Genomic DNA, 23,883 nt, shown 5'->3' on the forward strand with positions numbered 1-23,883 from the left:
CTGACCAAACTTCCTAGTTCTTATGTTCCATAGATGAGAGAAAATATATGATAATTGACTTTCTCTGCTTGACTTATTTCACTTAGCATTATCTCCTCCAGTGCCATCCATATTGCAGCAAATGTTGAGAAATCGGTCTTTTTGATAGCTGAGTAATATTCAATTGTATATATGGACCACAACTTCTTTTTTTTTAAGATTTTTTATTTATTTATTCGACAGAGACAAAGACAGCCAGCGAGAGAAGGAACACAAGCAGGGGTAGTGGGAGAGGAAGAAGCAGGCTCATAGCGGAGGAGCCTGATATGGGGCTCAATCCCGCAATGCTGGGATCACGCCCTGAGCCGAAGGCAGACGCTTAACCGCTGTGCCACCCAGGCGCCCCTGGACCACAACTTCTTAATCCAGTCATCTGTTGAAGGACATCTCAGCATCTTCCACAATTTAGCTATTGTGGACAATGCTGCTATGAAAACTGGGGTGCATATGGCCCTTCTCTTCACTTCATCTGTATTTTTGGGGTAGATACCCAGTAGTGCAATGGCTGGATCATAATATAGCTCAATTTTTAACTTTTTAAGGGACCTCCACACTGTTATACAGAGTGGCTGTACCAACTTGCATTCCCACCAACAATGTAGGAGGGATCCCCTTTCTCCACATCCTCTCAAACAATTGTTGTTTCTTGCCTTGTCAATCTTTGCCATTGTAACTGGCATAAGGTGGTATCTCAGTGTGGTTTTGATTTGAATTTCTCTGATAGCTAATGCTTTTGAACATTTTTTCATGTGTCTGTTAGCCATTTGTATGTCTTCATTGGAAAAGTGTCTATTCATATCCTCTGCACTACACATAGAAGTTATAGAGCAATTCAGTAATGTGGTGGGATACAAAATCAATGCTCAGAAATCAGTTGCATTTCTATACATGAACAATGAGACTGAAGAAAGAGAAATTAGGGAATCCATCCCATTTACAATAGCACCAAAAATCATACATTTCCTTGGAATTAACTTAACCAGAGATGTAAAGGACCTATATTCTAGAAACTACAAACCACTCTTGAAAGACATTGAAGAAGACATAAAAAGATGGAAAAATATTCCATGCTCATGGATCAGAAGAATTAACATAGTTAAAAATGTCCATGCTACACAGAGCAATCTACACTTTCAGTGCTATCCAGATCAAAATACCAATGAGATTTTTCAAAGAACTGGAACAAACAGCCCTTAAATGTGTGTGAAACCAGAAAGGCCCCAGATCACCAAGGAATTGTTGAAAAGGAAAAACAAAGCTGGGGGCATCACAATGCCGGATATCAAGCTTTACTACAAAGCTGTGATCACAAAGAGAGCATGGTACTGGCAAAACAGACACATAAACCAATGGAACAGAATAGAGAACTCAGAAATGGACCCTCAGCTCTTTGGGCAACTAATCTTTGACAAAGCAGGAAAAAACATCCGGTGGAAAAAAGACAGTCTCTTCAATAAATGGTGCTGGGAAAATTGGTCAGCTACATGCAAAAGAATCAAACTTGACCACTCTCTCACACCATACACAAAGATAAACTCCCAATGGATGAAAGACCTCGATGTGAGACAGGAATCCATCAAAATCCTAGAGGAGAGTATAGGCAGCAACCTCTATGACATCAGCCACAGCAACCTTTTTCATGACACATCTCCAAAGGCAAGAGAGACAAAAGATAAAATGAACTTGTGGGACTTCATCAAGATAAAAAGCTTCTGCACAGCCAAGGAAACAGTCAAAAAAACTAAGAGGCAGCCCACGGAATGGGAGAATATATTTGCAAATGACACTACAGATAAAGGACTGGTATCCAAGATCTACAAAGAACTTCTCAAACTCAATACACGAGAAACAAATAAACAAATCAAAAAATGGGCAGAAGATATGAACAGACACTTTTCCAATGAAGACATACAAATGGCTAACAGACACATGAAAAAATGTTCAAAATCATTAGCCATCAGGGAAATTCAAATCAAAACCACACTGAGATACCACCTTATGCCAGTTAGAATGGCAAAAATTGACAAGGCAAGAAACAACAATTGCTGGAGAGGATGTGGAGAAAGGGGATCCCCCTACATTGTTGGTGGGAATGCAAGTTGGTACAGCCACTCTGGAAAACAGTGTGGAGGTCCCTTAAAAAGTTAAAAATTGAGCTACCCTATGATCCAGCCATTGCACTACTGGGTATCTACCCCAAAAATACAGATGAAGTGAAGAGAAGGGCCATATGCACCCCAGTTTTCATAGCAGCATTGTCCGTCTGCCTTCGGCTCAGGGCGTGATCCCAGCATTGCGGGATTGAGCCCCATATCAGGCTCCTCCGCTATGAGCCTGCTTCTTCCTCTCCCACTACCCCTGCTTGTGTTCCTTCTCTCGCTGGCTGTCTTTGTCTCTGTCGAATAAATAAATAAAAAATCTTAAAAAAAAAGAAGTTGTGGTCCATATATACAATTGAATATTACTCAGCTATCAAAAAGACCGATTTCTCAACATTTGCTGCAATATGGATGGCACTGGAGGAGATAATGCTAAGTGAAATAAGTCAAGCAGAGAAAGTCAATTATCATATATTTTCTCTCATCTATGGAACATAAGAACTAGGAAGTTTGGTCAGAGAAGAAAGGGATAAGGAAAGTGGGGGTAATCAGAAGGGGAATGAAGGATGAGAGACTATGGACTCTGAGAAACAAACTGAGGGCTTCAGAGGGGTGGGGGTTTGGGGAATGGGATAGGCTGGTGATGGGTAATGAGGAGGGCACGTATTGCATGGTGCACTGGGTGTTATACACATGTAATGAATCATTGAACTTTACATCAAAAATTAAAATTAAAAAATAAAAAATGTTTATGTAAAAAAATAATGTTTCAATACCATAAAATTAACGATTATTGCAACCATCCTGCCTCAGATAAATCACTTCTGTATAGTCATAGTTTCATGTTTCAAACCCTTTATATTCACATTGTTATCAGACTTCACTTCGTAGGATTTTACTTTATCCAAAATAATCTTTCTAAGTATGTACTGTCACTTTCTAGGGAACAGAGATCTGAATTCTCTTCTCTAAACTAAATAATTGTCTAAATATTTTCCTTTTCTTGATCACTCTTAAATGTCCAAAACTTTCCTAAATATTCATTCAATAAAACATTTAATAAAGTATGTAAGAAGTAGAATTTATACTATTGACCATTTCATTCTTTATATTATATAAATATGCTTTTAAATATTTACTATATAAATTAAATATGCAGAAGCTAGGGTTCAGTCAATTTCATGTCCATATCCTTCACCTGTAGAAAGACCCAACAGGGGTCTTACTGCCTTTCAACAAGGATCATTGGGTCCTTGTTAGACCAGCCCAGTTGACATCCAACAAAAAATTAACAAATTTTATCAGCATGTTACTCCAGAAGGAGTTCCCCTAGGTCACTCTGAGAATTAACAAGCTGGCAGCTGTTTAATATGCCACATGCTTCTTTCTTTTCTATCAATTAATAGCAACATTTGGCATAAAAACACAAGACCAAAAATCAGAAGACATGGTTCTGGAGCTCCCATTTGCCTCCTGCTTGAGAGGTGATGATTTTCTCTAAACATCAGTTTCTCCAACTCCCATGAGGTTAATTCCTTCTCCAAATACTTCTTAGAATTTTGTGAAAATCAAAATCAGATAATTCACTGAATATGCTTTGAAAAATGGGGACAGTTTTTTTTCTCTTCATCTTTACCCACAATTTAGAATAGTACTTGATATCTTGTAAGAATACAATTGATATTTTTAAAATAATTTAAATTTAAATTTTTCATTCCTCTTTCTTAGATGTATAAGAAAAGGGAAACAGTGATGTTCACAAATTATCTTATAGGATAAGGTGGTACAATTATTGGAGAAAAATCCCTTGCCATCCCTTGTAAAATAGGACCAGTTTTGTGAGTGAAGAGAGGAGACACCCACAAAATATATTATGTGATGTCTAGAATGTTTAATACGTTTTAAAGTACAGCATACAAGAGAGAAGTGCATTTGTCAAATGTGGTGAGACTGATAAATTACCATAAAGTGAACATATAAGTGCAACCACCACTGAGATGGTAAATAGATTTTAAAAAACACCAAAGGGGGGCGCCTGGGTGGCACAGCGGTTAAGCATCTGCCTTCGGCTCAGGGCGTGATCCCGGCGTTGTGGGATCGAGCCCCACATCAGGCTCTTCTGCTATGAGCCTGCTTCTTCCTCTCCCACTCCCCCTGCTTGTGTTCCCTCTCTCGCTGGCTGTCTCTATCTCTGTCGAATAAATAAATAAAATCTTTAAAAAAATAAATAAAAATAAAAAAAATAAAAAACACCAAAGGAGTCCCCTTCTTCCCTACTCCAGTCATTAACTCCTTTGGCATTTCTAGGAACTCATCTAAATGCACCTCCTTTATCAGCTGTTTTTCAATACTTTTGAAATATTTGTCAAGTCTGTGTTAAATGCCCTTCTTAAATGTGCAAATGATTCACATTGGAAATTAAAAACAAAGGCCCTATTAGATATTAATATATACCTACCAGGTCTGGGCAGGACTCTGAGGAAATAAGACACAAAAATGTCCAAAGTAGAGGGGAAATGGGAACTGTGAAGTGAAAGATTTTGAGAAGAAAAAGACCAGGAGAGATGCTAACAAAGACAAGAAGCAGGAGAAAATAGGAAGTACCAACATAAAGACTCAAGGGAATTAAAAGGGGAATGAACCTGAACTGAAACAACACTGAATATATTTCATTGATGAATCCTAGTCAATTTCTTCACTTGGAGATTTATCTGTCCAAGCAATTCCACCATTTATTTTTTATTTGTTTGATTTCTGGGTATGATCAAGTTATTAGGAACCTTTCAAGGCAAAACTAACCTTAAAAAGCATATTGATGAGGACGTTTTATTTGCATCAACATCGATGGAGAAAACATGTTCCCCTTTATGTCGGCATTAGATTAACATAAGGTTAAGTAACCATTTATTAGTGTTTGTCAACTATAAAACCTCTAAAACATGGGTCCAACATTTTCTAAGCCTTTTATTGATAGAGAAAATAAACAACAGATTAATCACTTCTTTTTTATTTGTCATATTTTAGAACCATACATTCAGTAGGAAGTTAACATTAGGTAAATGGATGAAGACAGTTCAGTCAGGGTGGTTTTTGTTTAGTTAATAGGCTACCAAAGCCTGGCATGCAGCCAAACACCACACTTAATAAAAAGCTAATTAAAAGCAGAGATATTTGTCTACCAGTACACCAGATTGAGAAGTTGAGAATAGAAGAACTGACCAAGAGAACTGACTTAGCTAATGAAATGTCTCAATTTATTCATTCTAAGTTTATCTATACCATATTATTAGGGCATTCTACTCAAAGACTCCTTCCAAGCCAAGCTTACAGACAAGACCCACAGGTGCTTGTAATTGGCCCAAACTCTTTGTTTTTCTAGGTCATGGTGCCCTACATTCTCAGAAAATAGACCACAACTACAAAACATATTCTCTACCTGGACCACAACCTGCATCCTAGATGAGCCCTGGGCAAAGCCCCTCAGAAAACCTGCCACCTCCTGTTCTACCTGTCCAAGAGTCAACTTCCTCCCCAACCCCCTTTGGGCATGGGGAAATCCTCACACATCTTTCAAACCCCTTAAGAGGCTCATCCTGACAGAAACTTGGGGCCAACATCTCACTTTATGTATGGCCCCACTCCTCCCCCTTGGAAAGTGAATAAACTCTGTCCTGCTTATGGCTCTACTCTTTGTGCAATTCTGATGTGTCACACACATCACCAGGCTACCCTAACATTTTGGTGGCCCTATATATGGGGACTGGACATTACCTGCTTATCAGGATCCATCTCAACCAGATCTCCTTGTCAACTAATCTTGGGTGAGTCAAAATTTTCATTTTCAGGAGGGCTTTTTGAGATCTTGAGCATTAGTAACAATCATCAGTTGTTGGCTGATTCCCCATAGCAAGTTCAAGCCCCATTACTTGGCTCAGTCAACAATCAATGCATCAACCATTGGAGGGACCTCTGGGTCTTTCCACAGTTCCTCAATCCCTTCCCCTCACAGGAACTCTTGTGTTTAGGGAATGCCCCTTTATCTTGGGCTCAATACTGGTCAGGGTTCCATCTTCTTGGGAGTCTGGGTCAAGATGTCTCCCTTCATGATTTTTCCCTTTGTTCCAGTCTTCAAAATCTCTCTTCTCCTTTTCCTAGATTTCCAGATGGGCAATACCTTGTCCACCCTTCCCAAGGACTCCCCTCTGGGATGTTTCCTTAAAAATATCAAAAGCCTCCAATAGGAACAAGATATTTGGCTCAAATATCCTATTTTCTGCTGTAATACAGCATGGCCCCAATATAAATTAGTTGACCAAGAGGTCCGGCCAAAGAATGGTTTTCTTTTTTTTTTTTAATAATAATATTTTTTATTATGTTAGTCACCATAAAGAATGGCTTTCTTAAACACAATACTCTTCTCCAATTGAGTGTATATTGTCATAGCCTCTGTATTTGATGTGAGGTTCCTTATGTCAAAGCTTTCTTTGAAATTGATCATCATCCTGACCTTTACACTGCTTACAATATGCTCCTTCTATTGCCCCAAAAGACAACTCTCTCTCCCTGATTCTTCCAACTCAGACTTCAACCCTGCTGAACAACCTCTGCCTTTCCACATGCCCACAGTCAATCTTCCTGTGGCACCTCCACATCCCCCCATCTACCCTCCTTTCCCTCAAGACCTGTCAGAACCCCCATTACCAACCAGATCTTGCCTCCACATCTTGATCTTTCTCCCATCCACTCTTGCTCTGGCCACTCTTACCAACCTCCTTTTGTTCCTACCAGCCAGTGCCTCTGGAGCAGAGGGTATTGTTCAAGTCCATGTTCCCTTCTCCATGCCAGATCTTTATCATATAGTATCTAAGCTTGGCTCTTTCTCTCGACCAATCCCTCCAGGTTCACTAAGCAATTTGAATATCTCACCCTTTCTTATAATTTATCCTGGAGAAACCTCTATGTTATTCTCTCCATCTGTACCACCCCAGAAGAAAAGACCAGAATTTTATCCAAGGCTACTGAATATGCTGATGATATGAACTTCAGTCAGCTTGCACAATATGCTCCCAGCAAGGCAGTGGTTCCCTTAGCTGAGCCCAATTGGAATTATTAGCCCTACTCTGGAACAAGGTCAAACATACCACATGGTCACCTGCCTTATAGAAGACATGAAATGAGCAGCTTCTAAACAGGCCAAATATGAAAGGTTAAGAAAGATCACCCAGAGATCAGATGAAAACCCTGCCCTTATTCTCACTTACCTGACTGAGGCTTTCCAAAAATTCACCAACCTTGATTCTAACTCTTACAAAGGAAAATCTATCCTGGCTATGCATTTCATCTCCCAGTCAGTCCCATACATTAGAAAAACAAAACAAAACAAAACAAACAAACAAACAAACAAAAACTTCAAAAACTATAGAAAGGCCTTCAAATCCCTCAATCTGAACTACTAGACCCAGCCTTCAAGGTTTTTCACAGCAGAGAGGATGAAATCAATGATAAAAAGAGACAAAGAGATAAAAAATGATCTCAGGTTTATCAGCTCCTGACTACTGTCCTTAATGGAGCTATTCAGGAGCAGTCTAAACCTACTAACTCAACCCAAACATTCCACAAGCCCTCTCTGAGAGCTTGTTACACCTGCATAAGCCTGATCACTGGTCTAAACAATGTCCAAATAAAAACCACCACTTGAAATTCCCATCCCCTCCAGTAAGCAGGTTAGCCACTGGAAGAGTAACAAAGTAGGGGGGGCTCCCCAAACTTGTCTTTGGGGCCCAAACAGGGGGCATCAGCCATATTTCTGGTGGCAGATCTCTTGGGACTTCTTTAGGACAGGTACTGACACATCCCAGGACTGGCAAAGGCTCCCATACATGTCATCTCCATGGCCCAAATCAGGGCAACTCGCAATTAACACTGGAGCATCCTACAACACTCACCCAGAATTTTCCAGACCCTCCTTTTCCTTCTCCATCTCTGTGTCAGGGTTGACAGTATTCTTTCTCAACCCTCAGTTACCCTGCTTTTCTAATGTGCTTTGAGAGATCAAACCTTTAGCCATTCCTTTCTTGTTTGGCCATGCTGTCCTGTCCCCTTCCTGGGACGAAACATCATGACCAAACTAGGGACTTACCTTCATCTGTACCCCATCCATTCCCAATCCTGATTCTTGGGACTCCTTACTGAACCAACATACCCTATTCCCACTTCACTTCCTCCAATTATGACTTCAGATCTCTCACCCATATGGGACATCTCCAAACCAGTTAAGACTACTCAACTCACCCCATCACCATATACCTTAAGTATTTTACTTGTTTCCCTTCAAAACCCCAACATCTTCTCAAAGCTGAGGGCTTGTGAGGCTTACAACGCTTCATTTCCAAATTCCTTACCTCAAAACTAAAACTTACTAACTCTCCTTGCAATACTCCACTCCTTCCATTCAAAAAGCCAGATTTCTTTTTAAATAGAATAGTTTAGGATCTCAGAGTTATCAATGAGGCATTTGCCCCCATCCATCCTGTTGTCCCCAATTCATATAATCTTCTCTCCACCATTTCACCCTCCACCATGTACTTCACTGTCTTAAATCTTAAAGATGCATTTTTCACTGTTCCCTTCTCCCCAGAACCCCAAGACCTTTTTGCCTTCACCTGGACTGACCCAGACACCTGATGCTCCCAACAGTTGACTTGGATAGTTCTCCTATAGGGTTTTAAGGATAGCCCCATTTCTTTGGACAAGCTCTGGCATCAGATCTCTCTAATCTCCCTCCCTCCCTCCCAAATAGTACCCTTATCTGAGATGTAGATGAACTTCTCATCTATAGCACCTCTTTTCCCACTTCTATTTCTGGCTTCATCACTCTCTTCACCTTCCTAAACAACAAAGGTTATATAGGGTCCCTTTCCAAAGCTCAACTTAATTAACAATCTGTCACATACCTAGGAAGCCCTGGCTTTCAGAACACAGCAGTCTGCTACCAGTATGTCCCTCACTCTTGTCTCTTTTGCAGCTATGTAGGGCAGCTCTATGACCTTATTCAGCAGGAAGTTTTCTCAATCAGGAATAGTTTAAAATAAAGAGAGGAGGGGATAAAATGGTTTTATTCAAAGCCCCTTTCCCAGCCATGCTTACAGATAAAACTGACAGATAATTGATCCTAATGTTTTTGTTTTTTTAGGTCACAGTACCCCACATTCTCAGAAAATAGACCATAAAACATATACTCTAGCTGGACCGCAAACCACATCCTGGACAAACCCCAGACAGGGCCCTTAGAAAAACTTGCCACCTCCTGCTCTACCTGGCCAAAAGTCGAACCCCTCCCCACCTGCCACTCCCTATGGACACAACAGCAACTCTCTCACATCCTTCAAAACCCTTTAAAAAGCCCAGCCTGACAGAAACTCAGGGCTGACATCTCTCTTGATGTTTGGCCCCTCTCCTCCTTTGGAGAGTGAATGAACTCTGTCCTGCTTGTTCTACTCTTTGAGCAATTCTTTGCCACCCACATCACTGCCCACCCTACCAGGGCATGAATGCAAGTTTTGGAAAGATTTTAGCCATGTTGCTATCTGAATGACAGAAGTCAGTTTTTGTTCAACTAGTAAATATTTATTGATTTCCAGGAACATACGAGACTCTATGCGAATAAAGGCATGATAACTACCCACAGTTTAATTTCAGTGGTTAGAGAACACAAGCATTCATAAAAGATGACTAAGAATACAGAACCCAAAATATAATTAAGTTGTTTTCATAAAATTTTCCTAAATAAAGCAGCTACATTATTATCATTAGAAATTATTTAATTTATACTGAATGTTTGACATTAAATCCTCAAGAACATGGTGAATGCTCCTTGCAATTTCTGTTCAAAAGTTGACCAATAATATAGACACAAATAACACATGAACATGTGTAACATAAAAATATTTATTCAGTACTCTTAAAAGGGGCATTTGGCCTGTTTGGGATTATTATAGTGTTACCTGAATAGAATGCTCTCTGGAAAATGTCAGTGAATCCCAGCACATTGGCCAATTATGATACTTGTAGGCTTCAGTTATTGTCCCTATGTGATTCTTGCAAAGGGACAATTTTCCTTATTGATAATTCAGGATTATTAAAATCACAGTGAATTTTTTTTTCCAGAATCAAAAGCATATTTTCTGAAATAACTGTGTGCCAGTGGCCACAGCACAAACGATCTTTGTATCTGGAACCCTCTAATATTTCCTGGACAAATCCACCACTCTCCTTCTCTGAGAGGAGGGGCATCTCCCCAGAACTTTTCTTAGAGCTGTGGCCACATCTTTATTCCTCAAGCTGTAGATAAGTGGGTTGAGCATTGGGGTGAGAATGGTATAGAAGGCAGATACAACCTTGTCTTTCTCTGGTGTATGGTAGGAATGAGGCAGCACATTGGTGTAGAAGGCTGCCCCATAGAAAATGCTCACCACCGCAATGTGGGAGGAACAGGTAGCAAAGGCTTTTCGTCGGCCCTCAGCAGAGTTCATCCTATGGACGGTGAGCAGGATGCGTGTGTAGGAAACAGAGATGATGGATATAGGGATGAGCAGCATTAGCACACAGCAGGCGTACATCAGAGTCTCATAGAGTGATGTGTCAACACATGATAGTTTTAGTACTGCTGGGATCTCGCAGAAAAAGTGATTGATTTCTCTGGACCGACAGTAGGGGAAACTCATGGTGAAGGGGGTCAGCATGAATCCATCTAAGGAGCCACCAACCCAGGAGCCCACCACCATGAACAAACAAATCCTGCGATTCATGAGGAGAGGGTATCTCAGGGGTTTGCACACAGCCACGTACCGGTCATAGGCCATGAGGCCTAGCAGGAAAAATTCACCTCCAATTAGGGTCAGGTAGAGGAAGATCTGAAGTGCGCATCCCAAGAAGGAGATGATCTTTTCCTTGGATAGAAGATCTTGCAGCATCTTGGGAACGGTGATGCAAATGTAAACCGTATCCATGATGGAAAGCTGGCTGAGTAAAAAGTACATCGGTGTGTGGAGGCGAGAGTCCATGCGGATGAGCAGAATCATGACCACATTGGCTGTTACAGCCACCAAAAAAATGGAGAAGACCACTGCAAAGACAAGCCCAGGGAATGCAGGATGGGTGATGAGGCCCAAGAGGATAAAGTCAGTGGAGTTCTGGAGATTGGCCTTCATGTTTGTGTCACATGGTAGCACCTAGGGCTCCAAAGGCAAAATGTTGCTGGGTTAATTAATAATTGAAATTTAGGCAGGGCCAACCATGGATAATATGTCAGAAGCAGCATGGTATAAAGGACAGAATATAGACTTTAGAATCATTTTGAATTCTAGTTTCAGTATTAATGGTCTATGTGACATTGGGTAGATAATCTATAAATTAACACTTTCATTATCCATGAAAGGTTATCATAGGTCTATATCTCTGTAAGCTGGGTGTGAAATATAAATATAATAGTTTATACAAAACCACTTTCAAAATTTGCTTTATTTTCAACTACTTCTCTATATTCTTTATAATTTTATTAGTTTAATTAAATATTTCCTGAGGTTGGTAACTGTGCCTTCCCCTCCATATTACCTTGCAACCAGTATTGAAAGGTTGATTGAATTTAAGTTCTCTGCAGTGAAGATGATTACATTGTAAAGATCATACATAGACATACATTTGTGATTTCATAAATTGATAGAAAATGAAGATGGATGCAATAAATCTAGATAAATTTAGTATTGGGGCTAATGTATTTTATTATTATATTTATTATTATTATTATTATTATTATTATTATTATTATTACTTCTGAGAGAGAGAAAGGGAGAGGGAAAGACAGGGAGAGGGAGAGAGAAAATCCCAAGCAGGCTCCACAGACAGCACAGAGCCCAATGTGGGGCTCAATTTCACAACACTGAGGTCGTGACCTGAGCTGAAACTAAGAGTTGGGTGCTTAACCCACTGAGCCACCCAGGCACCCTGGGGATGCTATTATTATTAAACAAATTTTTGAATGTTTGGGGCATCAGGAATTAACAGGGCAGTGCTACTAACTTAAATTGAGGATCAGGGTCAGCTGGGGTATAGTGAGATGTGCTGTCAAAGAAGTTCACCTTTTTAAGCATAGGTAACTTTAAGCAGTTGGGTCTCTGTTCTCATGGGATAATTTGGGATGATAAATCTCTAATGAGGATAGCCATGAATCATATTCCATAAGGATGGGGTTGAGTTCATCCCTATGGCAATCCTTTTGGTTGCTATCATGGAATAATTTGAAATTTTAGGACTTAATATTGGCTCATATTATTCTACGGTGACCTAAGCTTTTCTTAAATTATTGGTCAGCCAAAACATTAGCAGAGTTTTTCTGAGAAGATGGCATTCTGAATCTATTAAAATGTTATATTATTCTGGGAACCCATTGCTAGTTTGCTTTTTCATTCCTTAACATTTATTTTGGTACTGTGTTACTGATCCTTCATGTTTATAATTAAAGATAACTCCAGATGGAAAAATGATTTCTGAATTTAAAGGGAAAAAGATACAATATTATTAAAACTCCCTTGAGAGGGGAGGGGGGTGGGGGAATGGGATAGATTGGTGATGGGTAGTAAGGAGGGCACATATTGCATGGTGCACTGGGTGTTATACGCAACTAATGAATCATCGAACTTTACATCAGAAACCAGGGATGTACTGTATGGTGACTAACATAATATAATAAAAAAAAATTAAAAAAAATCTCCCTTGAACTAAATGGAATCAATTCTCATACTTTTTATTTTTGCAAATGATTGCAAATGAATGCAAATGAGCTTCTTTTGGATATGTTCATGGATATTGAGGAATGAGTTTATTATTATAATCATATTGTATTGTTTATCTTCTATTTCAGTGACAGAATTACTAAAGACGTTTATTTCTGTAAAATGTATTGGCCACCAATACTATAAATATACTTAGATTTTTTTTGGTTCCATAACAATGAATACATAGTCTCTGAAGCATCAAAAGGGAATAATCACCCCTTTATGTGGAACCAAAGCTAATCAGGGCAATAGAGAGACTTACTTTTCTTTCTAAATGTTCATCAAATGTGGGTTTATATTATGAGTAATATTCTAGGGGCACCTGGGTAGCGCAGTCGTTAAGGGTCTGCCTTCGGCTCAGGGCATGATCCTGGTGTTCCGGGATCGAGTCCCACATCAGGCTCCTCTGCTGGGAGCCTGCTTCTTCCTCTCCCACTCCCCTGCTGTGTTTCCTCTCTTGCTGGCTGTCTCTCTGTCACATAAATAAAAAAAATCTAAATAAATAAGTAAGATCCAGAGGGGGGAAATAAAATCAATTTAGTGTTAACCTACATTTATCACAGCTTATCAGCTAAGCAGGATAAACACAAATGTCTGTATACTTAATAAACCATACCCGGATATCAACTTTAACTCTCAACAAATTTGATGAAAGTCAGCTACTTCTGCTTTCTTTACTATGCAGAAGATTTTCTTGTGACAGGCACAGATCTGACTCGTATAGAAAGAGACAATTTAAGATATTACAACTGAAATTGTGTTTATAGGGTTTGGCAATCAATAACTGGTTGTATATTAAAATTTTCATGTGGGCACACAGTAATTTTATCTTGACCAAACATCTTTTTTTTTCTTCACTTAGATACATTGAGGATTTTGTATTTCACTTACTAATAGTATCAAATCAGCTCCCAAACATCCTTTAAAAGTACAGTGAAGAATTGAAATAGCAAAGAATATGACCAAACAATCTGAAAATTGCCTAAGAAAACACAAATTACTTTTGGATCAAAATATGGGCCACATAATTTTATTTTATATGAACACTCAGACTGGACTCTACAGAGTATTCACAAGAGTAAATCACCTTATTATTATTATTATTATTAATTATTATTCTTTTCAGTTAGCCACCATAGAGTAAATCACTCTTATTGCCTCAAATCTCCTTGATTAAGGAATGAAATATTTTCTAACGTTTGGATCATTTTTCAAAAAGATTTTATTTATTTATTTGACAAAGAGAGAGAGCACAACAGGGCTAGCAGCAGGCAGAGGGGGAGGGAGAAGGCTCCCCGCTGAGCAAGGGGCTCAATATGGAGCTTGATCCCAGGGCCCTGGGATCATGACCTGAACTGAAGACAGATGCTTAACCAGCTGGACCACCCAGGCACCCCACATTTGGATCCTTTCTTAGTAACAGATTATGAATGTTGAAGGAAAGATATAATTTAAAACCAAATTCCTTATTTCAAAAATAACCATAGACTCATTGCATTAAAAAAATGGATTTGAGTTGCTTGTGTGTGTGTGTGTGTGTGTGTGTGTGTGTGTGTGTGTGAGAGAGAGAGAGAGAGAGAGAAAGAAGAATATGTATAGGGAACAGACCCTGCTAAAGGAGGAACACATTAAGAGGCTTAGCCCAAAGGAACATATGTTTACTTTGTCAATGAATCAAATATATAAAAACTAATGTGACACATGGTCAAAATGCACAATTAATATTGTATTGTAGACATTTAGAATGGTGATTAATCAGTGACAATATATACATCATGAACACAATATTTTATGATTAACTTCTGTTTACATCAGCTCCTAGTATCTAATTTTAATATCAGTGTTCACTCTCTTCCTTAAAGTAATGTGTTATTTGGCTTATTTACACATACAGGATTCCAGATTCCATTCCCCATCAGGTAACCTTTCTTCTACTATCATTTTCTTCTATTCAAGACTCCCAGGTTTTTTCCCATTCCCCTCCCAAACTAGAGATTTTTGTTGTTTGTTTTTGTTTTGTTTTGTTTCCTAAAAAAGAAAAACAAGTAAAAAAAAATTATCTGCACGACCTCAGACTCAGGCCTTTCTGCTATTCAGTTAGAGAATATCAATTGAACAAAAACTGTTCAATATTACCCAGCTTTATTAGGACATGGGATTGGGGGAAGATCCAGCCAAATGGCGGAGGACACTCTGGACAGACGCTTTGGATCTCCTCAGTAAAAAAAAGAAGAGTGAGTTTTGTAAAGGGTGTTGATCCTGCTTATGGTCTTCCATATGAGGAGAAGTAAAGAGATATAGGTGGAACTCTGTGCAGGGTGCCAGCTGGTAGAAGTGGTGCATTTCAAGAAAATAGGCCTGGAGTTTTTCTGGGAGAAGCCACAGAAATTCAGGCAGTTTGTGACTTTCACAGTTTCTTGTAAGAAGAGAATTCCAAGGGAGATAAAGCAATATTTTATCAGGAAGAAGTGCCCAAGAAATGGAAGTCTTAGAACAATCCTTTCTGATACCCTGTAGGTATATATTTTAAGTTTCCTGCATATTATAATGTTTTGGCATCTTAAAAACCTTTCTAACTGCTGGAGGACTGTCCCTTCCAGGGCTAGCCAAATCTTGAGAGAGAGTGAACAGCTGAGTAGAGGCATGTTTTTGATACGAAAATTTACTAATCCAGACCCAGACCTCCTCTATCTGGCATGTGCACCTTAGAGAAAATATTTCTCTATCTTAATCATTTCAGCACTAGGTACCAAGCAATTAGAGACCACAGTAAAGCCAGACAAAATTATCTAAAGTAGCCAACTCTAACCTGTTTCCCCTACCTTGCCTTATCTTTCCAGCAGAAACCCCCCAAAAAGCTATGGCCTAATGCTTTCTCCTTACTCTTGCCATCTGCCTTCTGACTACCTTGGTAATTTTCCCATTTGGCCCTTGGTGTTGTGCCATGCTTTCTGTCTCTAAGACCTGTAAATAAAATACACTTTTTTTTTTAACTGAGCTTGGCCTCTGTCTCTTCTTGTGGCTTTTCCTGGCTGACATTTAACATATCTCAGTTTCCTCCCAAGCATGCAAAAAACCTTCAACCACATCTACCTACATATAAAGAGGGCAATCCTTGTCTTAAAAAATATTCAGAGGGAAATCCATGCTTCTCCCTGTGTAACTTATATTTGACACCTACCCATTAATGTCTAAAAATTCCTCATAATGAATACTAAGTACTCTCTTTCAACAAATCATCTCTTAAAAGCCCTTTTCCTCTTCAGTAAATCCACTCATGTTCTTCCAAACTATACCAGATTCCCCTTAGTTTCCCATATTTTAAGCTAGAATATCCCTTTCCCAATAATCTAGCTGCCAAAAAGTGAATGCATAAATGCATCATTTTTAATCTTGAAGAGACTTTCTAATAGTCACAGAGTGATTCCTAAAGAATACATCCCACTCTCTGCAGAATGTTTTATCTTGTTTCCATGAAAATCTAAGATCCTACCTCAGAGCAGCTGAGTCCAAGGCTGAGTAGGATGGCAGTGGAAGAGCAGACTTCTTAAATACTTGAATATGGAGGTGGGGCTAGTTCAAAATATTTTTCATTAATAATGGATTTCAGCATCTTGCAGGAGGAATCCCCAGGTTAGCAATTAATCTAAATTTATAAGGTTTACCTTGTGCATTATAGGAAAGTCAACCAAAGCCTGTCTCTCTTACTGGAGTGTACATTCTTTTCCAAATAAAAGTTTGTAAGTATTCCTTGAAATTTTCATCATTGAACTACTTACTTAATCCTGGCATCATTCTAGATTAATAAAAAAGGAAAGAAAGAAAAAGAAAGAAAGAAAGAAAGAAAGAAAGAAAGAAAGAAAGAAAGAAAGAAAGAAAAGAAAGAAAAAGTTAAATGTGGCCTAGGAGTAAAAGTAAGGCTCACCTAAATTTAAAATTAAAACTTAATATATCTAAAAGAAGCTGCACCAAACTAAAAATTTCTCTCTCCCATGGCACTAGCCTATTTTGTTGAATGCAATTATATTTAAAATATGTATTTGACACCAAGATTAAGTGTTTTTCATAATTAGTTATTTAGCGATTAGTGAAGAAGGAATTCAAATTCAGTATGAAATCAAGGAGACATGATAAAGAGAAAAGAAAATAGAAGAGAAGAATGTATTAAAGGAAGAAAAGAAGGAAGGGGAAGGAGAAAGAAAGAAAAATAAGAGATAAAGTAAAACAGAAGTCATACATTTTCTAAAAGTTACTTTGCATAAATATATTAATAGATTTAAACAGGATAAATTGAACTTTTAAAAAATGAAATTAATTTTATTTCTCTAGAGAGTAAATAAAAAGGAAGTGGTCTTGTTTGTGGAGGTGAACAATGTAAGTTCTACTAATAAAATAATAGCAATAATAATAATAATAATAAAACAGCATGATAAAATGTTTCTCATACACTATACCTGGTGATGGGTACGTTCTTTACATGATTTCTAATCTTCACAAATTTATTAGACCTAGAACTTAAATCCCACACCCTCTACATTACAGATGAAAACACACACATGTTTCCAACCATTTAGGATACTATTTAAAAACTAATTATTCCTGAAGAATACTTTATATGTCTCAAATAAATATAAAATTTCCTCAATTAGGTGCACAATTGATTTGAATAGAATCTTCCCTTCATTCTGATGTGGCTTACTACAGAGCCACCAATGGGTTACAGCTACATATTGACCCTCTCAGTTCTGGATTGGTCTGTAGCACCCAAGCTGACTACAGCCATCAGGGAGTTGATCTGGTTGTTAACAGCCACCTCAGTTTACCCAGTTTGCCATATGACTAGCATTTGTTTATTTATTTATTTACTTACTTACTTATTTTTGAAGATTTATTTATTTATAGGGGGAGGGGCAGAGGGAGAGAGAGAGAGAAAATCTCAAGCAAACTCCCCACTGACTGTAGAGCCCAATGAGGGGCTCCATCTCAAGACCCCAAGATCATGACCTGAGCCAAAATCAAGAGTTGGACACTTAACCAACTGAGCCACCTAGGTGCCCCAATTATCATTTATTTTGATATCTATGTCATGATAATGATTGAGAAGTGCTAACATAACAATTAAGTCAGGCTTTTATTATTATTATCTAATTTGATAAGGAAAGTAGCACAGACAGTGAACATCACAACTTTTCACCTGGTGTTGAATTCAGTTATCTTGTAAAAATACAAGAGTCCAAATTATTTATATATGATAGATATTTTGTGACTTCTCAATCTTGCTTTTCATGTTTCTTGCTCATTTTTGTTTTTTTCTAGCTCTCCTTCTCCTCCTCTTCCACACTTTCAGGCCTTTCCAGTAATATGCCTTGCACAGAGGTAGAAATAGACATGGTCCCTCTATTCCAAAACAGCAATTCTCAAAATCTGGATGTTTACATTTCCAGTGTTTGATTTGAGTTCAAATAATTTTGTCCACTCACACCATTACAAAGTGCTACCTGACATTTACAGTGAATTCTTTTTGATTAAAACTCTGCCATTTCTTATGATAAGACCTACATTAATATAGTTTTTAGAATATCCTTCCTAAATTTCTAAAGATTTTAGCTCTGTCCTTGTCCCTGAAAGACAAAGACACATATCAAAGTTCCCCTAAATGGAGATTCAGACAAGGAAGAATCAAGCAGACAGACACTCAGAAAACTGGAAGAAGGAAAATTTCACAGCTGGTAGGATATTAGATCTTAGCAATGACTCAGAAATTATATAAGTCAACCATATCCTCTGAGAAACGATTGAATTAAAAGGCTCAAAAGAAATGCTAATGATTCCTGGACTTGGGATAAGGATACTGGGGCTGCAGCTAAAGTTCTGTCATTTCCTGTGTGTAGTTTGTCATGGAATTCCATTCTCAGAAGTGTTTGGGGTTTTGTTGTTGTTGTTGACTTCTTTAAAAAAAAATGTTGGCACTTCTATCAGCAAGGTTACTTCAAAGTTCCAATGTTCCATGATACGGTATTTCAAGGATGTTTTCTTGTTTTGTTTTAACCCTTATTGTTTTATGATTTTTACTCCCTCTACAATAATCTTATAACTATCACCAAAGTCAAATTAATGTATTCATTTCCTACAAATAACTATGTGAAAACAATCATATTCAGAGCATTTCTTCTGAGATTATTGAAGGTACTCTGGGATATCTTTAAACCAAACTGGGAATCACTACTATTGAAGCCTACATTCTAAGCCAAAATATGTTGATGTAAACAGCAAAGAAGAAGTCATAAGCAGATGAAAGAGCCAAAGCAGAGCACTCATGAAGGATCTGACACCCAAGAAAAAGAGAATGCACAGTTGCGGGCTGAGAATCAGGATTCTTCCCAGAGTAGGGAACAAAATTCTCTATAGTTATCTCTTGCTATGGAGCAGTAGATTCTGCACTATTGGGGATTTTCATCTATTTTAGACTAAAAATTATTTATATGGACACATCAGAACCAAAGAAGACTACTGAGCATACTATAAAAGGAACAGATATAGAGTTGCTTATGTTTTATTTTATATAAGTCTCTGGCTACAAGTAAGTGCATCTAGCCAAGACAAGTGCATATGTGTTAAATATGTTTCCATTACAAATTTCTCTACATTAGCTACATCACCTTTCCCCTTCACATCATTGCCAATGCACTTTAGAAGCCCATTTCAAAAGACCATGAAATTTCCTTATCCCTGGATATCTTGCTAATCTAGGCTAATTAAAACCCCATCCACCACTACAAAAGTGCAATATCACTTCAGACAGCAGTGGGTGCCAGAGTATAGTCAAAATAGTGGGGAAAGTATTTTCCATAGTGGCTGTACCAACTTGCATTCCCACCAACAGTGTAAGAGGGATCCCCTTTCTCCACATCCTCTGCAACAATTTCTGTTTCCTGCCTTGTCAATTTTTGCCATTGTAACTGGTATCTCAGTGTGGTTTTGATTTGAATGTCCCTGATGGCTAATGATTTTGAACATTTTTTCATGTGTCTGTTAGCCATTTGTATGTCTTCATTGGAAAAGTGTCTGTTCATATCTTCTGCCCATTTTTTGATTTGTTTATTTGTTTCTTGTGTATTGAGTTTGAGAAGTTCTTTGTAGATCTTGGATACCAGTCTTTTGTCTGTAGTGTCATTTGAAAATATATATTCTCCCATTCCATGGGCTGCCTCTTAGTTTTTTTGACTATTTCCTTGGCTGTGCAGAAGATTTTATCTTGATGAAGTCCCACAAGTTCATTTTCTCTTTTGTTTCTTTTGCCTTTGGAGATGTGTCATGAAAAAAGTTGCTGTGACCGATATCAAAGAGGTTGCAGGCTATGTTCTCCTCTAGGATTTTGATGGATTCCTGACTCACATCTAGGTCTTTCATCCATTTGGATTTTATCTTTGTGTATGGTGTGAGAGAGTGGTCAAGTTTCATTCTTTTGCATATAACTGTCCAATTTTCCCAGCACCATTTGTTGAAGAGACTGTCTTTTTTCCACTGGATGTTTTTTCCTGCTTTGTCAAAGATTAGTTGACCAAAGAGCTGAGGGTCCATTTCTGGGTTCTCTATTCTGTTCCATTGATCTATGTGTCTGTTTTTGTTCCAGTACCATGCTGTCTTTGTGATCACAGCTTTGTAGTATAGCTTGAAATCCAGCAATGTGATGCCCCCAAACAGTGTGGAGGTCCCTTAAAAAGTTAAAAATTGAGCTACCCTATGACCCAGCCATTGCACTACTGGGTATTTACCTCAAAGATACAGAGGTAGTGAATAGAAGGGCCATATGCACCCCAATGTTCATAGCAGCATTGTCCACAATAGCTAAATTGTGGAAGGAGACAAGATGCCCTTCAACAGATGACTGGATTAAGAAGATATGGTCCATATATACAATGGAATATTACGCAGCCATCAGAAAGAACGATTACCCAACATTTGCAGCAACATGGACGGGACTGGAGGAGATTATGCTAAGTGAAATAATTCAAGCAGAGATACACAATTATCATATGGTTTCACTCATTTATGAAACATAAGAAATAGGAAGATTGGTAGGAGAAGGAAGGGAAGAAGGAAGGGGGGTAAACAGAGGATGGAATGAACCACAAGACACTGTGCACTCTGGGAAACAAACTGAAGGCTTCATAGGGGAGCGGGGTGGCAGATTGGGATAGGCCAGTGATGGGTATTAAGGAGGTCATGTATTGCATGGTGCACTGGGTGTTATATGCAAATAATGAATCATGGAACATTACATCAAAAACTAATGATGCACTGTATGGTGACTAACATAACATAATAAAAAATTATTATTAAAAATAGTGGAAAAAGTAGAAATGGACAAAGTGCAAGAGTAAAAGTAAGAAAAAGAAAAGTGAAATAAAAAGTTAGGAGGTAGGGTGTGTGATGAGCACTGGGTGTTATACACAACTAATGAATCATTGAACACTACATCAAAAACTAATGATGTACTATATATTGGCTAACTGAACATAATAATTTTTTTTAAAGAGAAGTCTCAGAGTTACCTCTGGAAAACAGTATGGAGGTTCCTCAAAAAGTTAAAAACAGGACTACCCTACAATCCCCAATTGCCCTACTGGGTAGTTACCCAAAGAAAACAAAACTACTAATTCAAAGGGATACATGCACTCTGATGTTTATAGCAGCATTATATACAACAGCTAAATTATGGAAAAAGCCCAAATGTCTGTTGTCTGATGAATGGATCTAGAAGATGTGGTGTGTATATGGATATTACTTAGCCATAAAAAGAATGAAATCTTTCCATTTACAATGACATGGATGGAGCTAGAGAGTATTATGGTAAGCAAAATAAGAGAAAAACAAGCACCATATAATTTCACTCACTTGTGGAATTTAAAAAACAAATCAGAGGGTCATAGGGGAATAAAAGAGAGAGACAAACCAAGAAACAGACTCTTAATTGTAGAGAACAAACTGATGGTTACCAGAGGGAGGTGGGTGGGGGGATGGGTTAAATAGATGATGTAGATTAAGGAGTGCACTTCTCCTGATGAGCACTGGGGTGTTGTGTCTAAGTGCTGAATCACTTAAATGTACACCTGCAACTAATATTACACTGTATGTTAACTACATGGAATTTAAATAATTTAAGTGGAATTTAAATAAAAGCTTTAAAAAAAGAAAAAAAGGAGGTAGTGCATGTTAGGAATGGAAGATAGAGGGATGTAAATCAGGGAAGAGAAGAATCGGTATAAGAAAGAGGGAGGGGAAAAAAGACTTCAATTGGGGGAAAGGCAGAGCCCTCTAATGACAAATATGCTATGAATGTGCTCATACTACTCTAGAAAGGAGAGAATGGACTGATGTTGGAAAGGAACTGTATTATAGAACATTTGACATTTATTTCATTCATTCTTTTTTTTTGCATTTTTATCATGTTCAGTTAGCCAACATATACTACATCAGAAACTAATGACATACTATATTTCATTCAATTTATATAATTTGAGTGCCAACTTTATGTCCAAAACTAAATTGGAAAAACAAAAAACAAACAAACAAAAAAAAACACAAAACGAACAAACATACATGAGAGATAAGCCTGGAAGCATGCAGCCATTTTGATTCACTAGGTTGAGAAAGTAAGGAGTCAAGTTGGTTGAGTGGGAGGTGGGGGGGGGGGAAGAAACTATCTTCATTTTGAGGAGTTTTGCCTATATTTTTTAATTTCTGAGGTTAGGTGAAAATCAATGTGAAGGGACCTTATGACACTCAGCCCCTCAAGATATATTAGAGACAATCACTTATTCTACCAGAAGTATGTGTGATGGCCAGTCAGACTAATAGCAGTCCTTAAAACATTTACTGTATGTTTTATTAAAGGTCTTATGTTGGAGTTAGAGGCATTGATCACCTCTGTAACCTCATCTCTGCAAGAAAGAATTTTGCTTTAAATGCAGTGTCCAGAGACAAGACTGGAATAGAAGTGGATGCGAGAAGCAGGTTTCACTATTTCTGCTCTATAGTGATGAGTTAATCATAATAATACATCATAGCATATAGCACCTTCCAAAGCTAAAATCGCTTTGCACCGGTAATCACATATTCTCTTAGAATTATTGTTCTGAGGTAAGAAATAGGTTAGAATATCCTAATTTAATAATTCAGAAGTAGGAGTTCAAGAAATTAATTTGTTCAATTTTACATAGTAAACATATCTATACTTAGAATTTTACAAGAGTTACAATGGCAAAATTTGTCTATAATGAGATTATAATTTTACTAATCTCTCTATATCTTTCCTACAAGAATCCACTTATAAATCATATGCACTATTTCCAAGTCAGAAAATGCACTAAGTTGGCTAGTCCTGGTCTAAGTCATTCTCTGCATGACACAAGTATTAGAAAATGAAGTTCAGGGGCGCCTGGGTGGCACAGCGGTTAAGCGTCTGCCTTCGGCTCAGGGCGTGATCCCGGCGTTATGGGATCGAGCCCCACATCAGGCTCCTCCGCTATGAGCCTGCTTCTTCCTCTCCCACTCCCCCTGCTTGTGTTCCCTCTCTCGCTGGCTGTCTTTCTCTGTCAAATAAATAAATAAAATCTTTAAAAAATAAAAAAAAAAAAAAATAAAATAAAAAAAAAAAAAAAGAAAATGAAGTTCAAAGAGAGTGAAGGGTTGGAGTGAGGAATCCTAGGATATCAAAATATAGTGGCAAAATCTAAAGGGTAACTCCAGATTCTGTTTCCAATTTGAGTGTTATTAATGAAAATATAAGACAGATGCCCACATTTAAGGGTAAGAAACAATACCACCACCCAACTGTCATCTGTGGAAATGCAAGACAGAAAAATAAGTTGTCTTTTAAAGCTCTATAATGAGATGTTTCTCCTTTTCTT

At 38.0% G+C, this 23,883-nt stretch overlaps 1 protein-coding gene across 1 annotated transcript; it reads right to left on the bottom strand.

Moving 5' to 3' along the window:
* Positions 1 to 10,378: 10,378 nt before the first annotated feature.
* On the bottom strand, positions 10,379 to 11,347 carry LOC103656364 (olfactory receptor 2T2). The gene has a single exon (XM_008683742.1). The coding sequence runs from the start codon at positions 11,345 to 11,347 to the stop codon at positions 10,379 to 10,381; it is 969 nt and encodes a 322-aa protein (XP_008681964.1).
* Positions 11,348 to 23,883: the final 12,536 nt, after the last annotated feature.

The sequence above is a fragment of the Ursus maritimus genome, unplaced genomic scaffold, assembly GCF_017311325.1.
Source record: "Ursus maritimus isolate PB19 unplaced genomic scaffold, ASM1731132v1 scaffold_5, whole genome shotgun sequence".
Classification (NCBI taxonomy): domain Eukaryota; kingdom Metazoa; phylum Chordata; class Mammalia; order Carnivora; family Ursidae; genus Ursus; species Ursus maritimus.

Bases quoted from the DNA above. Each gene is read 5' to 3' on its own strand.
- LOC103656364 (XM_008683742.1), bottom strand. From the start codon at position 11,347: ATGAAGGCCAATCTCCAGAACTCCACTGACTTTATCCTCTTGGGCCTC.